This window comes from Scophthalmus maximus, chromosome 17 (assembly GCF_022379125.1).
Source record: "Scophthalmus maximus strain ysfricsl-2021 chromosome 17, ASM2237912v1, whole genome shotgun sequence".
Taxonomy (NCBI): domain Eukaryota; kingdom Metazoa; phylum Chordata; class Actinopteri; order Pleuronectiformes; family Scophthalmidae; genus Scophthalmus; species Scophthalmus maximus.
In genome coordinates, this window is record NC_061531.1 from 1,956,885 (window position 1) to 1,975,208 (window position 18,324).

The window sequence follows — 18,324 nt, forward strand, 5'->3', positions numbered from 1 at the left end:
TATGAGACACTTCTAAAATTCTCAATAGACCTGTTGTCCCTAGTCCATTAATCTCTATTTTTGGTGTTCCTGAAGAATTCACATGCTTCACTCGAAAAGAGAGTAATTTTATAGCGTTTTCCTCTCTTGTAGCTCGTGGGCTTAAGCTACTTCATTGGAAAGATCAAAAACCTCCATCTCCTAATTCTTGGCTGAAAGAACTAATGTCCCTCCTACACCTAGAGAATATCAAGTACAGTATGAGGGGTTGCTCTGAAAAGTTTAATGACATTTTGGACCCTGTTGTCTCTTTTGTTAATGCTATTCCCTCTTTGAATGATTAGCATCATATATTGGTGCTGTGGTTTTGCTAAGCGAGTGGAGTACCTGTTGTGGATGGAATTAGGTGTGCGCTGGCCGTGTGCCCCTTTATATAGTACACAGTTTTTTCATTTTTTTTCATTTTACTAATATTATATCCCCCTTTTTTGATATATATATATATATATATATATATATATATATATATATATATATATATATATATAAAGTGCTTAATATAATGTAATGTTGTTCTCATCATTGTTGTTATTGCTGCACTGTTATTCTGATTGCCTTGATTTGTTTTTTTTTTGTTTTCCTGGCTTTTTTTTGTCTGTGAGCTTAGCCCTCAGGTTGAGTTGTTCTCTGTTGTGTTCAGTTAAGTGTTGATAATTGATTGAAAGATTTAAATTTAAAATGTACTAAATGTTCTTACAGGGGAGCATGCCCCAGGACCCCCCTAGAGGATGTGAGGTCCACCCCCCATAGTCTCTCAAAATCCTATGGGAAACACTGGATAAGTGGAGATGCCTTAAATTAAAAACATCAGCATGATTCTCTCATCTGCACCATGATTAATAGACACCAAAGTGGATTTGGTTTCTGGATTAATGAAATTATGAAAACCTCAGGGAGGTTTTCATAAGAAAATCAACCTCAAAATATAAATCTGCTTACGATACTGGACTCCCCAGATCTCAACAATTACTTTGGTTATTGGTAACCATTAACTGACAATAAGAATTTAGAAAAATTAATCAGATCAATAAAACAGCCTAAAAATGCACATTTCTATATCTTAGTTGACTTGCTTTGCAAGGCAAGAGAGGGCATGTGTTATGTCAAGTCCTGCCTGCTGAGGATGGTAAAAACTTTTTGACGGCTTTGACGACCAACTGACATTATGGGATTTCTCCCAATGCTACCGATGGTCAGTCAGAGTTTGACAGATGTGTCAATGTGTGTGATAGGCAGTTTGATCCCAGCATCTTCCAGTCTGCATGCAGTTGTGTCCTTGGGCAAGACACTTAAGCCTCAATTGCCTCTGAGTATGAATGTGACAGAAAAGTGCAGTAAATAGCAGTGTTGTATGAATGTGTGTGAATGGGTGTATGTGACTTGTCCTGTAAAGTGCTTTGTGGTGGTCAATAAGACTAGAAAAGCAATGTAAAGATACAGTCCATTAGCCACTGTGATAGATAGAGGGAGAGGGAGAGAGAAAGCTGCACATAACTCTACAATGAAGCACAGGCACAAAACACTAAAGCTGCTTTCAGACATGGACTGAAGTCGGGACATTGTCCTGAACTTCTGCATAAGGGGCTGGATGTGAGAACACCATTGTCCACAGATGTTGCTCCGGACATTCTCCATTCTTCTGTTAGATATTCGTCATATGTGAACAGCGAACTCCAGAGAAGTTCATGTCTCAAAACAGCTTTTATATTACAATGAGGAGGTAAGGACCTACTGGTCTGTTTTAGTCTGTTAACTGAAGGTGTGTGATGGTGCATGACTCCACGTTTATTATTTCTGCTGCTGTTTATAAAACTTAGCCCCTTGTGACATAAAAACATATTGTATTGGAATTTTATTCATGCGTCACAGACACTCATCCATTCAAAATACAGTGTTTTCATCTTGTTGGTTAATATGCATCGAAGAAAATGTAGTGCTTGCCCAGTGTGTCATCCAGCCCTACCAGTCATGGGCTGAAGGCCTAAGGTCAATCTGTGATGGGCAGCTGTGGCTCAGGAGGTAGAGAAGGTCTTCTGCTGACCAGAAGGTCGTGTCAACAGATGAATTCACAGAATAACAAAGAAGAAGCAGTATTATGTGAGTGGGTTCAGTTCAAAGCTGGTAATCTTTCATTGACAGGAGGTTTCACATTTCTAGTTCATTCATCTTTCAAGACTTTCATAATCTGCCATATCAGAAATGCAGGTCTTGTTTATGTGCTGGGTGCCGAGAGTGTTGTGCATTGATTTCTTTGCTGAGAGTTATTATACAGTACCAGAGGAGGCATGTTGGCAGCGAGAGGAAGGCATGCTGTACATCTGGAAGTATCATCAGTTCTGTATGCTCTCCTTCCCTCACATCATCAAACCTTCATCTCACTACTTATTCTCTCCTCTCCTGCTCATTGACTGAGCCACGTGTCTCTGCATCTGGGACCCTGAGCTTCTCTCACTGCAGCAGGCTTCAGCTGTTTGTGCCAAAATTACATTTCAGCTCTAAAACACCATGGAATCAGCTATCTTATTTAATAATGTTAAATACAATACATTTATTTGACATCTTCATGGAACACAGCTGTATTTTCAATTTATTCTAGGCTTGACTACATGATCCATCCATCCATCATATATTCCGCTTTATCTATTTAGGGTCACGGGGGGGGAGCCAATTCCAGCTGACTGGGCGAGAGGTGGGGTTCACCCTGGACAGCTCGGCAACATATCGCAGGGCAACATACAGAGGCGAACAACCATTCACTCTCACATTCACACCTATGGTCAATTTAGAGTTTCCAAGTAACCCTAAGCCTACATTGCATGTGTTTTGACTGTGGGAGGAAGCCAGAGAACCCGGGGAGAACCCATGCAGACACTGGGATATCTAACTGACAACCCCTGTTAATAAACACTTACTAAGAACTTTGCGTCTTTTATCCCATGGTGACATGACTGCTGCACATTCATGCTGCCAATCTCCTCCAATCACCACACCTCAAAGATTCTACTGGATTCGTATCTGGTGACTGGAGAGGTCACTGAACTCACTGTCATTTTCATGAAACCAGTGACCAGACACTTCAACTTTGTGACATGACATTTTCCTGCTGGAAGTAGCTAGTAGAAGATAGTAAACTATGTCCATAAAGGGATGACATGGTCAGCAACAATTCTAAGATAGACTGTGGCATTCCAACCATGATTGACTGATATCAAGGGCCCAAAGTGGAACAGGAAATTATTTCCCAAACCATCACACCACCACCAAGATCCTGGGCTGTTGACACAAGGCAAGTTTGCTCCATTGATTCATGCTTTTGACTCCAGATTCTGAGCAGAGCATCTGCAGCTTCAGCAGAAATCCAGATTCATCTGACCAGACTATGGCTTTCAATATTCAAATGTCCAGAGTTGGTGAGTCTTTGTCACGGCAGCCTCAGATTTCTGTTCTTGGCTGACAGGAGCGGTTGTAGACCATCCACCTCAAGGTTGGATGTGTTGTTTATTCTGAGCACAGGAGAAGTTTGACTTGGTCGAGGGGGCTCACCGAGCCCCCGGGTGCCCATAGCCATAAATGCATGTGGGAATATCATCTTTCTTTGTTAGAATAACACCAGTGTCCCATTAATTATGTAGACAGTGGCAGTCCGTTAAAGTGTAATTTGTCACACCAGAGTTTCACAATGGACCAAAGTCATAATAACATATGTCTCAAACTTCATGTTTTGCACGTCTGCTTCATTGTAGAAATGTGCGCTGCGCAGTTTGTCTTTTTCCAAAACATTCACAAAGATTTTACTGTCCTCACAGGCTTCGTCAAATTTCAGCTATAGGTGTGCGCATGGGGTCCTGCAGTTCTAAGCAGGCAGGGAGACCGCAGTCTTATCAGGCTCTGTTGCACAAAAACTAATACCCCTGTCTCAAGTTTCAGATGTTTCACCAAGGAATGATTTATCTAGAACCATTTACACATCCTTGTTCTGCCACTTACCTAAAAGTCACTGTGGATTCGTTCTCCACACATCGATTGAATATTGTGGTTATGTGCAGTAGCCTGCAGACATTGGTGTTTGACATCAGGGGGGGACCTGCAGTTTGGAGTGACGGTACCGACCCTGGGTTGTTTTAACTTTAATTTACACATTTTATTCTGCATTTGGACACTGACTGTCCGACTGCAGGCATTTCAGCTTGTGCTTGTGCTCCCAATGACCAGAAGTTATGTGAGGCGCTTACCTAATGCTCTGACTCATTTTGATTACTTCCTTTGGTACACACCAAAAAAATGAATGGATACTGTTTGCAGTTCAGCTAGAATCTTTTCTGGTTCGAGGTGGAAATGGGCAGCACTCGGCCTCAGTAGCATGTGTGTGCTGTGTATGACTCCAGGAAGAATGATCTCATCAGGTCGGAGTGTTTACAGAGCTACGTCAGCAGGCTCTCCCCTTACTGTGAGCCCCACATTGTGTGTGGTGAGAGAAAGGGGTTAGGAGAAAAGGAAAACAAAGTCTAACTTGCAATTAAACACACATTATGCATTGTACTGTATGTCAAAGTGTGTCATATATTCCATCCAGACATACTGTCTTATATCTTTTTTTGTTTCAAAGTGTCATGGAGGACAAAGTGGGAAGGGAAAAAAGTTTTTTTTTGAGATCGAAATTCTTCAGAGACTGTATGACTGTTTGACATTCGATACAATGTACTGGGCCAGACAACAAACCACAATCGGCCGGACACCAAGCTGGTAGTAAGAGCTGTGGACAGTGTAGAGCTACAGTGTAGCACTTTACTCACTCACAACATCTCCAAACTGTAGTAGAAGTACAAGTCAAAGTGTGTCAAAGAAGAAGCTTTGCTAGAAGACACAGTATCATTTCAAATTATTTCATAACATCTAATGTACTCAAGTACGTACATATTCTCGGAGAGGAAGAAGTCTGGATGGACAATGTGCTCTTTAAATTGTAACCAGTTTTAATCTAATCTTTTGCAAACAATATTCAATTCAATTCAATTTTATTTGTATAGCGCCATATCACAACATACATTGTCTCAAGGCACTTTACATAGTGAGGTCAATATTACAATATTACAGGGAAAACCCAACAAATCCCACAATGAGCAAAGCACTTGGCGACGGTGGAGAGAAAAAACTCCCTTTTAACAGGAAGAAATCTCTGACAGAACCAGACTCAGTTGTGGGCGGTCATCTGTCTCGACCGGTTGGGGTGAGGAGAGAGAGGAGGAAGAGAGGAGAGGTGGGCAGAAAGAGGGTGGGAGGAGAGACAGTAGGAGAGAAGAGAGAGAGAGGACAGTTGTACAACCGCCGCTGTAATCTCTACCAGACTGATACTTATAATTAAAAAATACAATTATGTTGTTGTCATTATATAGTGATGATATTAATATTAATATTAATAATAGCAATAATAATAATAATGACGGGTTTGGGTCCTGCAGCTCTGGGGTCAGAGATACACTAGGAGAGATAGAAAACACAAACAGGGTTAGTGACATGTACTGTAAACATATCGGGGGATGGGGGGGGTAGTATAACAGTTGCTTTAATTTCTACCAGACTGATACTTATAATTAGTGAAAACTGATACTTATAAATACAATGATGTTATTAATAATAATGATAGTAATAATAATAATGACGGGTTTGGATCCTGCAGATCTGGGGTCAGATCTACTAGGGGAGAGAGAAAACAGAGTTAGTGACATGTAATGTAGATACATGGGGGCAGAGAGAGAGAGAGAGAGAGAGATTGAAAAGGTGGGAGAAGGAGAGAGATATAAAGGGAGAGAAAGAGGGAGAAGGAGAGAACGGGAGAGGGAGAAAGATGCTCATGATATAAGTTCCCCCAGCAGTCTAGGCTTATAACAGCATAATAAAGAAATGGTTTATTAAACACCTGAGCAGTTCTAACTATAAGCTTTATCAAAAAGGAAGGTTTTAAGTTTAACTTTAAATGTAGACAGGGTATCTGCATCCCTGACACAAACTGGGAGCTGGTTCCAGAGGAGAGGAGCCTGGTGGCTGAAGGCTCTGCCTCCCATTCTACTTTTACAGACTCTGGGAACCACAAGTAATCCTGCATTTACAGAGCGAAGTGATCTATTGGGATAATATGAAACTAGGAGCTCTGTAAGATATGATGGAGCTTGATTATTAAGGGCTTTGTAGGTTAGGAGCAGTATTTTGAATTCTATTCTAAATTTTACAGGAAGCCAATGCAGAGATTCTAACACTGGAGAAATATGATCTCTTTTTCTAGTTCCTGTCAGAACTCGAGCTGCGGCATTTTGGATTAGCTGGAGGCTTTTCACAGACTTATTGGGGCATCCTAGCAGTAATGAATTACAGTAGTCCAGTCTAGAAGTAACAAAAGCATGGACTAGTTTTTCAGCATCCTTTTGAGAGAGGATGTTTCTAATGTTCTTGATATTGCGCAGGTGAAAGAAGGCTGTCCTAGAGACTTGTTTTATGTGTGAGTCAAAGGACATGTCCTGGTCAAAGGTAACTCCAAGGTTTCTCACAGTAGAGCTGGAGGCCAAGGTAATGCCATCCAAAGTAACTATATGATCAGATAATGTTTCTCTGAGGTGTTTAGGGCCGAGTATAATGACCTCAGTTTTTTCTGAGTTTAGAAGTAAAAAATTATAAGTCAATACAAATACAAATGTAAACAAAACTTTCATGGCTTTAAAGTTCATCTCTTACAAACAGATAGTCCTTGTATCAAGGTTTATGTTTGACGGGTTACTCATTGTACCTTTAACAACATACATTGTTGGAATTCCCTGAGGAAGATGTGCAAAAACTAAACCACACTGTTTTATGAGCAAACAGGAGAGTTTGACCTTCACTAAGATGCAGCTCAATGTTCAGCAGCACCAAACAATCTGAACTTACTGTGAGTGGAGAGCTACTCACAGATAGCGTCAGTGTTAGGGTATAACATAACCATAACATGTACATCTTAGTAGTCAGCAGAAGCACTGTACCTGGCTGAAAATAATCATGTTGTTGTAAATTAAAATGTTTCTACTTATTCTCCTGTACAAATACATAAGCATGCACACATTTTCGCATAGTAGAGGTACAGTTGTTTATTATACAGCCCTTTAGTGCATCTTTGTCAAGGAAACACATAGCCTTATTATTTAACACCTTTTTTTAGAAGGAAAGGAGAAAGTACAGAAGCGTATTGCTGCCATGGCAGAAAAAGAAAAACGGATCAATCATGTTATAACAATAAACTTTTCACTTTATTACGAGATTACGGCATTAAATGTGAACTTATTACTAAAGAAGAAGGCGATTAAAGTGCATGGGGCTACTCACCAAAATCACCTCACACATAAATGAACTCCACTCAGACTACAATTATTATTTTGGAAAAACATGCTTTCAGATAATTTGGGGGATTTTGGAGATTTTGCCCCGCACAGGAATGAAGGTATAAAATATTATTCCTAATAAAAACTCCCTCAAACAAGCATGTTTTTTCAAAATAAGAGTTGTAGTTCATTTATGTGTGACGGGATTTTAGTAACACTGCAAGTGAATAGTAGTAAACCTAATGAATTTTCCAGGAGACGTGACAACGTGCATGGGAAGCGCTGGACCTATGAACAAGCTCATTGTTATCTGGTTGTTGGTACCGTGTCCTCTGTCTGTAGACATAAAGGAGCTATTTTTAATGTATTGACAGCAATTTTTATTTGTATTCATATTTCAGGTTATTGTACACTCATTAGAATATACTTTTGACTATTATATCCCATTTCTGCCTGTCAATTCTGATAATTTTAAACACTGGACCTTTAATACCCAAAAATGTGTACTTTCTGAAGTTGGTGTTATTTCTAATGTAACTTGATTTAGATTGTTAATGTGCTTTGCGCTCAATGCCAAATTCTTTGGCAGATAATTTCTTTTTTTTGTCTAATGTGTCAACTAAATCTATTTTGCTGAATCTAGTTAGCACTGTCACCTCACAGCAAGAAGGTTCTTGGTTCAAATCCTGGATCTGACCAACTGGGCATTTCTGTGTGGAGTTTGCATGTTCTCTCCGTGTCTGCGTGTGTTCTCTCTGGGTTCTCTCCGGGTTCTCCGGCTTCCTCCCACAGTCCAAAGACATGCAGATTGGGGTTAGGTTCATTGGAGACTCTAAATTGACCATAGGTGTGAATGTGAGAGTAAATGGTTGTTCGTCTCTGTATGTGGCCCTGTGATAGGCTGTTGACCTGTCCACGGTGAACCCCGCCTCTCGCCCAATGTCAGCTGGGAGCCAATCCCAGCTGACATTGGACAGAACATGACTTTGATAGATTTTTGGACCAGAAGTTAGTGACAATTGCTGTAACAGTTACTGTAATAATAGAATGCAGTTATGGTAGTGAAAATGTTAATTACAGTAAATGACCTGCGAGTGATTTCATGTCTAACAGTGGAGGTGAACTGGAGAGCAGGAAGCTGTGATGGTGTTGCAAAGTGTTTGATTTCATCCTACATGATGATCTCTGCGCAACACCTTCAAGAGTTGAATGATGAAAGCACAGGGCCCATATTAATGAAAATTTATTTGATTGGAATGTTGCAAAGATGTTAGAAATGATTAGTCCCAAGTTCATCCTAAATTGTTTGTTTTTTAATCGTGGAAATGTATTAGGGCCAGTGCACTTACGAGTTCACTTGGACCCAAGGATTAACTGATTAGAAATGTGGATAATTCATGCTTTTATCATAAAATACACTTAATATATTTGATGAAATTCCTCAATGATATGAGTGTGGACAGACAACGATAGAGATGTTTTCAACTGAAACCACTCTCCATTCAGCCTGGCCTCACCTCACATCTTTTGCTGATGCCAAGAGCAAAGAGATTTTCTCTTTGTCTCACTGTTTGCTTTACGTCTTCACTGCTAGTCTGGGTTGATGTCAGCGCTGACGACGAGCCCTGCACAGATGGCAGTCACTGTGTGTGTACACTCCTTTCCATATGTGCCCCTGTATACCTAGGCATTCCATGGAAGACTCGCAGTCTGCCGGCCGTATGCTGCTTCTTTTGAGACCCACACACACACACACACACACACACACACACACACAGGCTGTATTTTTAGCTAGCTTGGAGCCTGGTACTCCTGTGAAGAGAAGGAAAAAAGAGAAGGAGGAGGGGAGAAAAGAAACATTGTCTTTGTGGTCGTCTTACTCATGGGTTTGGCAACAACTTCTATATTCACATTTATCATTCAAGCTAAGAAGCATGGAAACACTGGACCGGATGTGACCCTATATTAATGTGTAAGCTACATTGACTAGTTCAAGAGAGGATTATATGTTTTGGTGAAGCAGCTCTGAAGCTGGAAAAGGGACACTTCAACACTTTGAGCAACACACACACACACACACACACACACACACACACACACACACACAGAATAACAGGGGACGTTGAATCCTCTCTTGTGTTTAACAGCTATTGATCTCAGTCACACTGAGAGTTAAAGGACAAACAAAGACTGCTGCTGTGACCCTGTGTGTGTGTGCGTGTGTGTGTGTTTGCAGATTTGTGTGACTCACTACTTGTTTTAATCTCATGAAAAATTCCTAACTTCTGTCTTCATGGGGATTATGGATTGGGCCTCATCTGAGGTGTGTGGTGTAGTTGGGTGGTGGTGGGGGGGGGGGGGGGGGGGGGGGGGGCGCGATTGTAAATGCTTGAAGAGCTTTTGTGCATCTTGTCCTTTCGTTGTGTCTTCCAGCAGACGGATGATGCTGCTCTGACCGACAGTCATCCACCAACACAGACTGTCCCTGAAAGCACAGACAGCAAGGCCCAACCCAAGAGACTTCATGTCTCCAACATTCCCTTCAGGTTCAGAGACCCAGACCTCAGGCAAATGTTCGGCGTAAGTACAACAATATCTGACACACATAAAAATATTTTTTGAATATTTTGCGTTAATGAAAAAAATACAGAATGGTTTTCATTTTCTGCTGAATTGATGACAGTGAAAAAATGTCAAGAGACTAAAACAAATCAATGTGCCAATAATTCCCTTTTTGCTTGTTTCTTCACAGCAATTCGGTAAAATCTTGGATGTGGAAATCATCTTCAATGAGCGTGGTTCCAAGGTGCTTTTGTTTTTTGTTGTTTTGTAGTAACTGATCTGGTCCAAAAATCAGTGGAACACATGTTCTGCCCCTGTCCAGGGGGTAGGCGCAAAAAAACCCTGGAGAAGGCTGTTGAATCACCATCAAAAAACCCAAACCAGAAAACCAGAAACCAAACAAAAACCATAGAAAAGACTCACAAAAACAGGAAAAAAAACTGCAAAAGAAAATTGCAGCTCACCCCTACGTTCCAGTGCTATATACACAGAATCAGAGCTGTACAGAAACCAAGCTACTCACAATAGACCAGAAACTCGCAAACACATTACACATCACATTAATGTGAGCCGTTTGGGACGCTGGAGATGAGGTTGCACTGGTTTTACGCCTGGTCTTAAGCTAAGTCAGTTGTGACTTGATGTTCAACGTCCAGCCGCATAGTCTTAAGAATTCTCCTCACAAAGACCAGTCATAAAAATTACGCCTGGTCAGGAGCAGACATAAAGTCAAAATCTAAGCCAGTAAAAGAAGGTGAAGTAGTGAAGTAATGGGCAACTCCATGTGATGAGCCAAACTCATCTCTGTGTGGGGGTTTCTCTCATTGTCTGTTCCCTTGTTTCCCCTACTACTGGAAAAAGGACAAAAAGTTTGACTATATTTATTTATGGTCAGAGTTTGTGTGTGTGGGGGTTTGCGGCTCACCAAGTGTCAGCTCCAATTTAATTACATTTAATATGAATTAATAACTGACAGTGATCGCCCTGACCATCATCAGTCACGGGGATAATTATCTACTGGCACAAAATTGGCTGTTCACATGAACGCTCATCACTAAGACTAGGGCACATATACAAATTTTACTTTCACACATTCATTACAAACAAATTCTGAGCTGCAGTGCAACAAGATAAGTAAAGTCAATAAGGCACCAGAAGATGTTGATATTGATGACACTGTTGGTGTTCAAAGTTAAGTGTATAAATAAAGTTTCCACTCTATTTCATTAACAAGCCAGAGTCATGGCTGATCAATACTGCTATATTAAAAACGTCCTCGTTAGAACATATGTCTTTTATATTGAACTTGACTATTGTCTATTAAATAAGACACTTATTTTGAAGTCCTGAAGTTACTGTGAAATGTTTGTGTTCTTAGGTTTGGCTGTTGTTCTTTGCTTTTATAACAAGGTGTCATTTCTTATTAATACTGATGCAATGTCATAAGTTCGTTTTCCCCTCATTCTTTTGAAGAATTTAATTTCCTCTGTAATGACTTCCTTAGAGGAAATGTATTTGCTATACCACCATGCAATTAAGCAACATAACAATAGACAATTGAGCCTATTTCTTACATTTGTATGCAGTTGTGATAAATCCCTGTTACCAAGCAGACATAAATTATTGAGACATGTTATTAACCCTTGAGGTCTGAATGTTCAGTTTGTTAATTGTTCACATTAAAATCTTTACTTTTATCTTGCTCATAAATTTGATTTAATTGATGTCCGATGTGAATTCTTGCTGTTTTCCCATCATTACAATAACTTGGGACAGCATGCCTGTTATTTTTTTAGCTTTTTGAATTAAACAAAGCAGTGTATGTGCTGCAATTGTACAAGTGATACAAGGGAAAAAATGTTTTGGATTAAATAGGACATTCATCTCCTCTAATGTAAGCCACTATCATTAGCATGTGTAGCTACTATATATATATGCTACACCTCACCACATTTACCATTTACAGAAGTAACCTTAAAATACTTCCAATACCAAGAAGCTCATAAGTAGCCAGCTACATTATTTTGTAGGGTTACAGGCCCTGTGAATGAGATCAAATGTCCCTGTTTGGAAGTTGGTCATGGGTGCTGCAACATCAGCTACGTGAGGCTAACTTCATCAGCTCTATTCTGAGAACCGCAGCCAAACTCAATGTTGAGTTGAAATGAGTCTTTCAGTATGCTATCACATTATGCACGTTAATTACCTCACTCAAGGAGGTTATGTTTTCATCAGCATTTGTTTGTCTGTTTGTTAGCAGGATTTACGCAAAAACTACTCATTTTGTTGTGGGTGGAGCATGACCCAAGAAGTACCCATTACAGTTGGAGAAGATCAAGATAAACAAGCGGATTTTCTTCAACATGGCGAGATAGGGAGTTAGCCTAGAGCCTAGAGAAGTTCGCTCTCTGAACACTCTCCAAGTTAAATGTAGGATAGTGAAACTAGACATTGAAGTAGAAGATAAACATTTTCATCAACTATGCTCCTATTGAAAGAAGCCACCGTTTACTTTATTGTTGACTATAGTATTTGAAACATAATGTTCATGTTGTTCTTGCCTCTCTCCATCCGTCATGCAGGGTTTTGGATTTGTAACGTTCGAGCATAGCATGGACGCCGACAGGGCCAGAGAGAAATTACACGGCACCGTGGTAGAAGGTCGTAAAATAGAGGTGCATGTTCTCAAATATTTCTCTGGACTCCTCTTTTCTCCCTGTCCTCCTTTTCCTTTTTTTGTGTGTGTGTGCCTGTTGTATCTATGTGTGTGTTTGACAGTCTACTGCCATGTCCCATCTTTCTCATGACATCAAACTGAGTCGCATTTCCATTTCCTTGTGCAGTTTCATTAACCCAAACACAAATACATGTTGAAGTAGTCCAACATTATTGTATGCAAGAGACTTTGCTTGTTTCCTTTTCTTTTCTTTGTTTATAATTTGTTCTTTTTTCCTATTTTAATTGGTTTTGTACTGTGAAGGAAATTGGACTTATCAAAGGTTTAAATGTGAAAACCAACTCTTCTAGAATATTTCTGTTTCCGAAGGTGCAAAGATTGCTTTGGATTTCGTTCATAAATTCGTCAAAACAAATATGTTCATATATGTTGTGAGTTTTTCCCCAATCCTCAAATCTTGCTTATCCATGGGCAGAGGAAGTACTTAGGAATTTAAAGACACCCAGAGAGCGAAATGCAAGGTTTACAACTCAGTATCATCACATTATTACATTAGTGCTATTTCATTGTTTTGTATCCACTCAGTGGAGTACATACAAGACACCACCACCCTTGAAGCATAACTCTGTCCATTTTTTAATGGTAATACCTTAAATTATGACTTTTGCAGTTTATTTTCCACCAAACATCCAGAAGAATCCACACTCTCCACCTTCTTTTGAATCTATACTGTCCACAACAGAGTTTGGACCACTTGGAAGCTACGACATTGGCTGCACTTTGTAAAGGAATCCAATGGCTTTCTGATGATTGGGTAGAATTGGCACTGAACAATAACAGGTTGAAGGATTAAATAGTTATTGAAGCTAAAGAATTTTGCTTCCATCTATCACATTGCAGTTACAATCTCCCGTACCATATACAATAATTTATTTCTATGATTGTATTCTGAAAAAAGGCACCAGATCAAGTCACCTTCATCCATCCCTTTATCCATCCATCCATCCATTCCTTCATCCATCCCTTCATCCATCCATTCCTTCATCCATCTATCCCTTCATCCATCCACCCATCTATCCCTTCATCCATCCATTGTCTAGCTCCTCCTGTGGAATTGTGAGGCATTTTAGATGAGATATGTAATCCATCCAAGTGTGCTCTGGGTCTCACCTGTCTCAAAAGACATTACAGGCCCACAACAGTTCCAGACCTCTACATTCTCTAGGAACACTCTCATCATCATTCTGCCACATAGGGACCATGTTGTACCTCACCCATGTGCCTACTTCCTCCCCCCACATTCTCATGTTATGAACCCAGACATGGGATACAGATTTTGTCATATTCCCCTTGCCTCCATTCTTTTTTTTTGGAGGCAGAGTAGCTCTCCCAACCTCCTCTTCCAGCTTCCTAGATGTTGGACCTCTTTCTTTTCCTCAACCTTTCTCCTTCCCAAAACCACATTGATTAAGCCACAGCCCGTATTCCTTAGCTACAGCAGCACTATCCAGCAACATCCTGTGTTGACTAGTGGTCGATGTTTGCGTTTTTTACGTGTATCAGCATCGGCCGATGCGCAGCTGCTACATTTGCCGATAGTTTTTTTTTGGGAGGGCAGATCCAGTCGCCTATCGTGCCTGGCCCCGCTCTCTCCGGAACCATTTACCTTCTCCTCCGGAGAGCGGGAGGGGGATTCAATGTCTCCCACCCCGCTCTCCCGCCGCTCTTCCTCCTCCGACGACTTCTCGCTGGCTCCGGCTGGCTTAGTCGTGGGTCGCGGTGGACGGAGCGCCCGGTGGGTTTGTGTCTTTCTCCTTTTTCTCCAAACCCTTTGCTTCGTGGAAATTGACTTTTTAATCTTGGGGCCGCCGCCGATGGACGGGTGCAAGGCTTGTGGTTGCTATTGTACGCATCCTCCACGTCCTCGCGCTCTCTCTGCTCATCGGCTGGCTCTTCTCCCCCCGTACCCTCCTTCTCTTCCCCACCTTTCCCCTCTCTGCTTCGGCAGGCTGGGACTGGCGGCGGCCCCTGAAGGGATCCCCTGACCGCGCCGCAGGCTTTGCGCAGGGGATCCCGTTCGCGGGCGGACGAGTCCCGGTGCGGTGGGAACTCCCGAGATGCTCCAGAGCGATGTGAGCCTCGTCTCCCTCTACTCAGGGAGGCGAGCCACGGCCTTGGCCATAATCCCACTTGGACTAAGACCTCAGATCAGACGAGACAACCCGCTGAATTTATTCTATTTAACTATTAAATTGAGGGAGCAAAAGTAGTATCGGCTCCAAATATCGGCTCAAGAATATCTGCAGTCCGTATCGGTCATCGGCTTAGGCTGATGAAAAAAAAATCTGTATCGGCATCGGCCCTAAAAAATCTGTATCGGTCGATCCCTAGTGTTGACCACCTGTCTCCTTTTAGCCTATCCTTTGATAGCATATTCTCACATTGTATATGTTGACATTGCCCAGCAAAATTAGCCCTTCACATCATTGTTACATACGATGAAGTGCAGACCAACAAAAACTAACTTCAGCTGAGCCACAATTTACTGTCATGATCCAAATAAACATCATCAGTGTTCATTTTTACGATTCCCCTTTGACACTTGGTGTTCAGTATATCTAGACAATTAAAAGACAGAAGCTTAACTGAGCGATTATCTCTCCATCAAGATTGTAAATTCGAAAGTACAGTTCTTCTCTGACTGTTTTCAGCAGCTGGAAACTTACACAAGATGAAGGAACCTACTTCATCCCAAGCTTTTGTCTAAGGGTTCTGCAAGTTAAGCTTTCACTTTCATTCACACAAAACTTCTCCAGTGTCACTCTTTCATGGCTTTCTGCAGTAAGGGCCCCCAATAACCCCATTACATTTTCAGAATGCTGCTAAACGTTGTTATATCATGAAATCCTATTGTGCGAAAACAAGCCATGACAAGCCATGACAAAATCAACACCATGTAAAGACTCATCAAATGGAATGTTGTAACATCTGCAACATTCATTCTCTTTTGGGCTACAATTTTAGCTTTTATTTGTTTATGTTTTTTCAAATTGTCCCCATTAAAAGTTGAATTAGTTAATTGCAGTTGCGCTTTACGATTTACCCATCGATGTACAGACAACTTCAGAGGATATGGCTGTTTATCTAAAGATAATCATTTTCTCTGAAAGTGTAAGTTACACTGAATCATATTAATAACACCCGCCCAGTTTCCAAGTTTCTCTTCTTGTGTTTAGATTTGACTGAGTGATGATTCTGACAAGAGGAACATTTCTGACGCAAACTCACCTCACTTCAGTTAAAAATCCCCTCCGGAATGGGGAGTTAAATTACTTTGGATCACGGGTAATATTTAATGAACCATCTTCCTTCATTATGTTAATCCTGTCCAAATATGGCTTTAGCCAAAGTAGCCCCACTTTAGCCGCACTGAAATATCCACTTGATTTTGGTCCAAATCAGCCAGTGTGATGGATGAGAACAGCTTGTCTGGACTTGATGGTTAGAGTTATGCTTTAAGAAACGAGCTCACTGAGGGAGCTGAAAGAGAGAGTTTGTGCAGTGAAATGATTGCAAAGTTTTCTTGGCCACCTGAGTAAGATGCTGCTTATTCCTTTTTCATCCCCTCCTCCCCCACCATCCTTCAACGGTAGCTTGTTTAGGGCCCCATCCAACACAGTTACTGTGGTAACAGTACACAAACAAGTGGGAGGGGCCAAAAGGTTTGGGAATGGTAAGTGTGGGCGAGCAAGCCATTCTGCCAGCATTTCCTCTCACTCTTCCTCTCTCTTTGGAACGTTTGCAACGCTAAAACTCACGTTACATTTCTTTTTGAATTGTGGTTGAGTTGATGATGTATATTGACATACATATTTTCTTGCGTGTCGGCGTGAGTGTCCATTCACTAAATGTTCTCCTGTAGATGCGTATGCGAGCGATACTGACTGACATATGAATTCGTTTGCACATCTGCGATTGTTGAAAACCCATTTATTTTAAAATTTCATTTTATTTTGGAAGACAATGCACCCTTAATTTGATTTACCCTGTTAGATGTTGTTTGAATTTGGAATGATTTAATTAGTTGATTGATTGACTTGGTTGGTTTATTTCAGTACATCTTTGGTTGTTCTTTATGATCCTATTTATTCTTGCAATGAACTGGAGAGGCTGTTGTCTGAGTGTAAATGCTTTGTGTTGCTTTCGTCACAACAGTTCTTCTCATGTTTTAAGGTTGACTGAATGTTCTCCCCTTACCCCACTGACATTTATTTCTTTGTCTGTTTTTTCTCCTCCCTTTCCTCCCCTCCGCATGCATCTGTACATTTACAGAACATCGTTTTGCCAAGTGCATCTGTTGTTTATTTACTTTTGACTGTATATTATTGAAATGTCACTAGAATTGGGGAGAGCATGCTGGAAAATGTCACAAGATAGAAAATATGCAAATGAGAAAGGAAACTGATTTGTTTTGGATGTGTTTTGACGTGTTTCTGAATGCAAGTTTGAAAACACATAAGTGACATGGGTGTTTGCCATGCCACAGTGTACTGCTTTCTATGTTTACAACACTGGTAAACCTTGCATGCAGATTTACTCTAACATGAACGTACTTACTTCTGACTTATATGTATCATAACTTATGGAGCTCACTCTTTACCTACTGTAGGTCAACAATGCAACAGCCCGAGTAATGACAAATAAGAAGACAGTCAACCCATATGCAAATGGTAAGGCCAAGTCCATGTTTACAGAGCCTATAAAACTATTCAACCACTTTATGGTTTTACAACACTGAATCAGAGTGGATTCAATGCAGCTCATTTGACACTGATCAACAGACAAAACCCCTTAAATATTAAAGTGAAAACAGATCTCTGAAAGTGATGATTACACTACAAATCTAGTTTGCATCAGTGTCCTTTATTAGGACAGTTTAAAATTATTTCAGAAGTCAAATGATAACGTGCACTTTCAGAATAAATATAGCTGTATTTGAAAGGTCAAACTTTTCGTGAGCTGCCATGACAACCAAAGAACAACCCAAAAAATCTTGGGAAAAAAGTGATCAAAAAGCTCGTCAGAGAATGGGAACAACAACATTCCCAAGTGACGGAGGATCTCCACTGAGCATCTCGGTGCCATAAATCCATAAATAAATGGAATTGTGGCACTTCACCTACATCTTCAACTACAGGTTGGTAGAGAAGGGAGGTCTGAGAAGGTCAAAACCCCAACAATAGTCTATCAAATTACTTTATTGTCGGACTAATGCATTTTGGGCTTTTGCTCGAAATCTGGGTCAGGAGGCCACATGCTAAACAGTTTGAAAATCATCATCGTATACAGCATTTTTATGGAGAATTAAAAATAAAAATAATAAATATTATTATTATTCATGTATATTAGGTATAAATATGTATATATATATACACACACACACACACACGCACACACACTCAGAAACATTAAAAATGCACAGATTGTGATCCAAAAATGTCTACCTATGCGCTATGGCTGCATAGACGATATCAGGCGGGCAGGGTTTGCCTGTGGGATACTCTCCTCTTCCTCCTGAAATGTCACCACCAGTTTGCCAGCTGTTCTCCAGTTGTGGCGACTCGTGACTTTACAGGTGTAGCAGCCCACATTAACCCTTCGCCAAACTATACCAGGGATTAACGCGGGCTAGCCTGTTTT

The 18,324-nt window shown here is 40.7% G+C and overlaps 1 protein-coding gene across 7 annotated transcripts in view; it reads left to right on the forward strand.

Moving 5' to 3' along the window:
* rbfox1 (RNA binding fox-1 homolog 1) overlaps positions 1 to 18,324 on the forward strand; it is a 131,166-nt gene that overhangs the window by 76,457 nt on the left and 36,385 nt on the right. For all 7 annotated transcript variants that reach the window (XM_035616164.2, XM_035616166.2, XM_035616163.2 and 4 more), the window contains 4 exons: positions 9,819 to 9,965; positions 10,138 to 10,191; positions 12,530 to 12,622; positions 17,294 to 17,354. In XM_035616164.2, the coding sequence (XP_035472057.1) occupies positions 9,819 to 9,965; positions 10,138 to 10,191; positions 12,530 to 12,622; positions 17,294 to 17,354 (355 nt within the window). The remainder of the gene's footprint in view (positions 1 to 9,818; positions 9,966 to 10,137; positions 10,192 to 12,529; positions 12,623 to 17,293; positions 17,355 to 18,324) is intronic.